At 37.9% G+C, this 7,115-nt stretch overlaps 1 gene segment (V, D, J or C); it reads right to left on the minus strand.

Moving 5' to 3' along the window:
* Window positions 1-4,664: 4,664 nt before the first annotated feature.
* LOC134325513 (Ig kappa chain V region 3381-like) lies at window positions 4,665-5,205 on the minus strand. The segment is given in 2 exon segments: window positions 4,665-5,023; window positions 5,151-5,205. Coding segments are annotated over 2 exon segments (408 nt in total).
* Between the last annotated feature and the right edge of the window lie 1,910 nt (window positions 5,206-7,115).

Consider the following 7,115-nt stretch of genomic DNA (forward strand, 5'->3'; position numbering starts at 1 on the left):
CAATATGCTAATCGTGTCCACTTCTTTCAATAGGATGACTTTGTTGATCTGTCTTCTGATCCTCAGTCTGTTAACTGCTGTTGCCCGTCTTGAAATAATCAAACCTGAACCTAGTTCAGGAATCGTGTTGAGGGAACGTCCTGGACTCCTAGTCACTAATTGTCACCTACCGCCCCACCTGGGAATCGAACCCTGGACCTTCTTGCTGTGAGGCGACAGTGCTACCCACTTAGGTCTGACCATCAGGCCATGAAGTCATACAACTTGCGAACTTTCCTGGATGCACATCTCCCTCTTTCAATGAAGTGGATATCTCAACACTGAAGTAAGTAAAATCCCTGAATTTTTTTTTTTGCTATTATTAGAATGTCTAGAACATGTAATTACTAAATTATTGTTGAATGCATGCACCAACTTAGATTTTTAGCTTGTTATGTCTTTGTTGTAGTTTTACAACGTTGGGTAAGGATGGTAGTCAAAATGGCATATGCACCTTGCACAATGCATGGGGACATAGCACTTCTCAAATGTTCACATATTGTGAAATACTTACTTATTACTACTAGAAATATAATGTATGATTAATTGCAATTTCTAAATGTTTTTTTATCTGTTTAGAACAGATTTGAGTAATTCTGAATGAAAACATGTTTTATTGTTGTGGTATTTCAAGCCCTTCCAGTAGCAGTATTTGAAACTTTGGCTGTATTTTATCTGTAAAAATACATATACAGCTGTTTTTCTGGGCTTTGTTTGCTCAAACATTTAAGGCCAGACTGGTTGTGTAGGATGGTTACTGTATGGGTGTGGGGACAGGTGTGAATATTCTTGACTGAGTGGTTGTAAGTGGTCTGGGGGGTTGTAAGTATGGTGCATTGTTCTGATCTCAGTGGTCTGGGTGTTCCTTTTAGTATGCTGATCTAAGTGATCACACAGTATTATGTGACTTGAGTGGAATGTATCACATAATTAGCATTCGTTTGCATTGAAATGATTCAGACTTTAGCATTCTCTAACTCTTCCCACTATTATTTCCATTTCAGAATGCTACGAGCAAGGAAACGTGTTTACACTGTGAACGATGTCATTGAAGCTGTCCAAACCGGAGAGAGTGACTTTTAAATGGAATCAGACACCAGTGAATGAAGTGACGAGGAGGTGGATGAGGATACAGGTCCAGTGGACGAACAGAATCAGACACCCACTGATTGCCCAGCTGATGATGATGACGTTGAGGCAACCAAACCAAGTCAAACAACTCATCAAACTATGCCCCGGGATCGATATCGCTGGCTGAAAAAAGATTTCACTAGTCCATGTACTGATTTCTCTGGTCCAGATGTCACCAGTGGTGCTGTTTCCCTCCACACACCACTAGAGTACTCCCAGAGGTTTGTGTCAGAAGACATGATCCAGGCTCTGACAGACAACACAAATGAGTACAGCTTCCAAAAGAACGGCACATGTCTAAATACCAATAACAAGGAAATTGAGCAAATGATTGGCATGTACCTGAAGATGGGCCTGATGCAAATGTCTGGAGTCTGTATGTATTGGGAGACAGACACACGGTACACCCCCGTTTCGGATGTGATGTCACGCAATAGATGCCAATCTCTGTTAACATCATTGCATTTTGTCAACAACCTCACAGTGTCAGAGGCACAAAAGAAAGACAAACTCTGGAAACTCTGACCATGCAGACACTGCGATAAAGGCTACACCAATACCCTCTGCAGGAAGTGTGGTGTGCGTCTATGTTTTTCAGATGAAAGGAACTGCTTTTTGGAGTACCACTGTACATAAACACAAGAGGTTATCGCCATCGTCTCCCACTAATCCGGGTTCCGCCAGCGCGTCCTGGGTCCTGCACCGAAGTTTTCATTCTGTTATTTTTTTTTTTGCCCAATAAATTTAGATTCATAAAAGTATGACCACTGTGTGATTATTAATTATGATATTTACTGTAATAGAGCTTTGTAAGCAATCCACAGTGCAAATCAACCCTTAGTTGTTCAGTATATTTGTTTTGACAGCATGAGTGCAAATACATGAATTCTGCTCCCATCCAGGCCTGATGTTGCAATATTACAACATTTCTGTAAAAACTTACTAAAACATAAAAAATTAGGTAACACTTCAATTTCTGCATCAGAGGCCTCCTTTTAACATCATAACAGAAAAAAAAATTTTTGCTCTTTTTTTCTATTTTTGGGTCTTACAGGGTTAATCTGTTTTTTCTGGTGATTTCCCATAAAAATTCTGGTGGTGCCCCATGATTCATTTTAGCTTATTAATTATATAATTAACGGCTAACACCTTTTTCCAACGTTAAACACTACAAATGTCATGTTAAAATATATTTGATTTGTTGTTTTCAGTGTTTGTATCTTGTACATAAAGTTGCTCAATTCATCACAGTACCTTCATCTCAGTTCTTTTTCACGTTCTTAATTTTTTATCTCTCTTGTTTGAATTGTCTTAATTGTAACTAAATGTTTGCAAGAAGTCTTTCTAAGGGTCTAGATCTCAGGAATGTTTTAATGCTTTTAATTTTTTTCCTTATGTAAAGCCCTTTGAATTGCCACTGTGTATGAAAGGTGCTATACAAATGAACTTGCCTTGCCTTGGGCTACTAGTTCTAAATTAGGTTCAATAAAAGGAAACTTTAAAAGGTTTAATCCCTTAAAATCAAACTATACTGTACATATACATATTAATTTACATAGGATTGAGGGTCAATTGAGGTCTAAGATCAGATGATGTTCATGCTGCAACTGCTTACTTTAAATCTTAACATTTCTTCTGTGGTTTAAATCTGGAGACTGAAAAGGATATTCAAGGATATTACAGGACTGATTGGTGATAACTGGACCAGTTCAGTTTCAACACAGAAAAGAAGAACGTTTCTTCTCAAAATGCTCTGGTCCTTCTGTAAAGTTCCTACAGTAAGAATGAAATCCACTCCACATCCCTGATCCATCTTTGTGTTTCTCTGTGCTGCATCATTTAACTGAAAATGTAATTTAAAGCAAAATCCAGGTCTGTAGTTATTATTTTGTCTCTGTGGTTGAATATATTTAATTGCAACTGTACATACATGGTGTAAAGCCAAGTGTGAATAAAGGCCTTTTGAAATATTAATACAAGGGCTTCATTACTACCTCGTTCTTTGTGAGCTTCTACTAGATCCGATTTCTTACAACTAAAACTTAATTCATTATTTTGTGTTATATAATCAGATCATTTTTACCAACTGATAAAATGTGTTCATTTGGTGGAAAAGCTCTTGTAATATCTACCTGAAATTCTGTTAAATCTCTCAAATATATTTACACCCTCAATCGTACTGAAATTAAAGGTGTCATACTTTGTTACTCTGAACTCCATTGTTTAAAATTAAATTCGAAGCTCTTATTCCAAATGTATATAATGTTCTAGTAAAGCTAAATGAATGGAAATTTTTACACGTCATGAACACTGAATTTCTCAGTTTTCAAATGAATGTAGCTAACATTACTAGCATTGCTGTTGTTAGCAGGTATATGTGTTAGGAAGAAGAGGATTGTGTGATTATGCAACACTTCACAAATATGAAAGAATAGAGCTGATCATGTAAGATTTAGTTTTTAGCAGTTGTGCCTCAGCTCCAACACAACCAGTAAAACCAGTACACACAATAATGAAGCAAATGGTGGAGAACATGCTGAACCTCCTTATTTACTCTCATGAGATTTTAGGCTCAGAATAATCAGCACTAAATCTATAAAGATTCATGTTATTCACATCTGAGCAAAACCACCAAAGTACTAACTCTGTAGAGACCAAAACTAACATCATAAACCAGCTTCTGAGAGAGAAAAACAACACAATCACATGTTTAAAACTAAACAAAATGAATTATATTCTATTTATTTTTTAATGTGGTTGTAACTTGTAGCTCCTCAATTCACCAGCGAGTCACAAACCAACTGAATCAAACAGCACATGGAGATAAAGTAGTTTCTACTAGATGAGCTCCAGCTGCTGATTGTTAGCTGTAATAAGGTGAAGTTCAATCCTATTGGTTTGGTATGAAGGTGTGCACCAATCAATGCAGGAGTTACCACCTCCAGACCTGCCCCCAATCCCAACCAAAGCCAGCAGCTCTGTTCAAAATGTCCTACTGCCCCAGTATATACTGCATACTAATCATATAGTAGTGTGTACTATAGTATGCAGTATGATTAAACTGAACCATCTTCTGGTTTACTGCTTCATCTTGGAACTTGCTGTCAGTTCAATTCTCTTTTAAGAGTTCTTCTAAACTCAAGTCCTCTCAGTGTTGGAACATCTTTAATTAACATGAGATAAATAAACCTTAATAAACCCGAACTTCTGCAATGCAAAAAGGTGGATTGGCTGTTCTGAAATGCTTCCTCCTGAGACTAAATGAGCAAGTAAATGTGTCTGTGAGCTATACCAGCTTTACACCACTGTGACCCTGATCAGGATGAAGTGGTTGTTATTATGTTAATAATAATAATAAAGCTTGTATTTAGGAGAAGTAGTGAGTGAGTGAGGTGTTTCCTGTACAGAGTGAATGATTGTACTGTATCACATCCTCCCCCTCAGCACCTGCAGTCGGTCCCAGCTGCAGCAGTGCAGTTACTGTACACTTCCACTCACCCAGGTTTTTGTACCACCATATAACACTGTGTGAAGATGTTACCACTATGGTAACTCTGACAGTAATAATCTCCTGCATCTCCAGTCTCAATTCTACTGATGGTCAGAGTGAAGTCAGATCCAGATCCACTGCCACTGAAACGATCTGGAATACCTGATGCTCTTCTCTTAGTCAAGTAGATCAGGAGTTTAGGAGCTTCTGCAGGTTTCTGCTGATACCAGGCTAAACATTTATCTCCATCACCACTCTGGCAATTAATAGCAGAACTGGTTTTACAGTTGATGGTGACTGAAGCTCCTGGATCAACATGTTTTACTGCAGGACTATGAGTCACAGTCACCTGACCTCTGGATCCTGAAAACAATAAGAAGAATAAAGACGTTCACTACATGAAGAACCATGTGGAGTTTGAAGTTCATCTAGTGGATCTTCTCCACATGGCAGAGCCTCCTCACCAGTAGAACATGAAGCATCGTGTTACCTTGAGTGCAGAGAGCCAGTGTGCAGATGAAGATGGAGATGAAGGTCATGGTTGATGTGGGTGAAGATGCTGGTCAGCAGCTCTCAGTCATGAAGTGTTAAACTCACAGAGCTTTAAACACTGACAGAGCACTGAAGCATGTAGTGTGTGTGTGTGTGTGTGTGTGTGTGTGTGTGTGTGTGTGTGTGTGTGTGTGTGTGTGTGTGTAGAATCACTGGAGTGGAACAGTGTGAATGTGTCACTCAGAGATGCAATACTGCCACCTTATGGTGAAAGAACAATCAGCTGCTACATATGGAAGTATCTCCTGTACTGTCTCTTATTCTCCCTTTATTTACTATAGTAATTGTGACCTGCACTCATGTACTCAGTATTTAGGAGGGGTGTCCACATCATTTAAAATACTCCATATGATCTAAATAAAGACAGATGATAGTTTGATATAAAAGTTGTAATAAATGATCAGAAAGAGTTACAAGGTTTAGCTGAACTGAGCTGGAACTGAGATGCTGGTCTGTGGAACAAACAGACCATTTTAACCATCAACAGCAGAAACTGGAACCAGTCAGTATTTCATCTTAAATATTCTGTAGAATCCTCATGATCATCTGATCATCAGCTCTCATTTTATATTGGTGAGAACTGGTTATGTTTAAAACCACATCAAATGATGATCAGCTTTTATTTTCAGAGTACAGAGAGTGTAGATGAAGATCCTCCTCCTCCTCCTCATATCCACTATTAGGTGAATCTACCACATGTTCACATTGTAGGTATACTGTTACTGACTGTAGCTCATCTGTAATTCTGCACAGTGTTACGTGTTCAGTGATTTATGGGGTAGAAAGGAATCGATTCAATCATGAAACGACCAATCAGGAGATTTGATCTAAGTGATGAATCGTTCTCAGCACATTTTATTGTTTGTATGAACTGATACTTGAATTGATCAGACCGAACACTATATGACCAAAAGTATGTGGACACCCCTCCTAATTATTAGGTTCATGTGTTTCAGCCACACTCATTGCTAACAGGTGTATAAAACCAGTTGTATAAACTATATGCTTATAGCTTTGTAGCAACAGCTTAGGGAAGGCCCCTTCCTGTTTGAGCATGACTATGTCCCTGTGTACAAAGCAAGGTCCATAAAGAAGTGATATGATGAGGAACTCTAGTGTCCTGATCTAAACCCTGTTGAAAACCTTTGGACTGATTTGAAACAGAACCCGACGTCTTGTGTTAACTAGGGGGAAGGTTTTTTGGAACATGGATTTAGACTGGGATGTCCAACAAGCACATGGTCAGGTGTCCACATACTTTTGGCCCTATAGTGTATTTTACATTTACTGTAATCACATCTATCTGAATGTAAATAAATGGATATGAATGAAACCATCATGACATTTAATCTCTTCTAGCACTGCTGCTTCATCTCAAACCTTCATTCTACTAGTGAGATGTTCCATGTGCTGATGAGAATCCCTGTTCCACAGTGAGGAGAACACCACAAAGAGAGGAACATGCTCAGTACTGTAGTGTTTTGTAGATGATGATGTTCAGTGGAGTGCAGCGTTAGCAGCTCTGCAGATGTTCTCAGATCAGTGTGTGTTTCAGAGAACTTCCTCTACAGCTGAGGGAGGTTTTTGTGAGTCATTCTATAATTTGGGGTACATTCCATGTCCAATTATAATAATTATATTTATTCTAACTATTTTCTTTAAAAATGTCATATTTTACCTATTAATGGAAAACATGTTGTAATATCACAAAAACATTATGTGCATCCTATGCTTCATTTAGTTTGAAATTTGTCATGATGTTCCTAAACTAACAGTTTTTGCTGTGTCCGTTTTTTAAGTTGAGGGTGCCTTGGTTTCAAAATAATGAATAAAATTATTAAGGGCAACAACATCTATTTTTTTTATTTATTTCAATAGTTTAAATACTAAAGAAAAATTATAT

The sequence above is a fragment of the Trichomycterus rosablanca genome, chromosome 1, assembly GCF_030014385.1.
Source record: "Trichomycterus rosablanca isolate fTriRos1 chromosome 1, fTriRos1.hap1, whole genome shotgun sequence".
In the NCBI taxonomy this organism is placed as follows: Eukaryota; Metazoa; Chordata; class Actinopteri; order Siluriformes; family Trichomycteridae; genus Trichomycterus; species Trichomycterus rosablanca.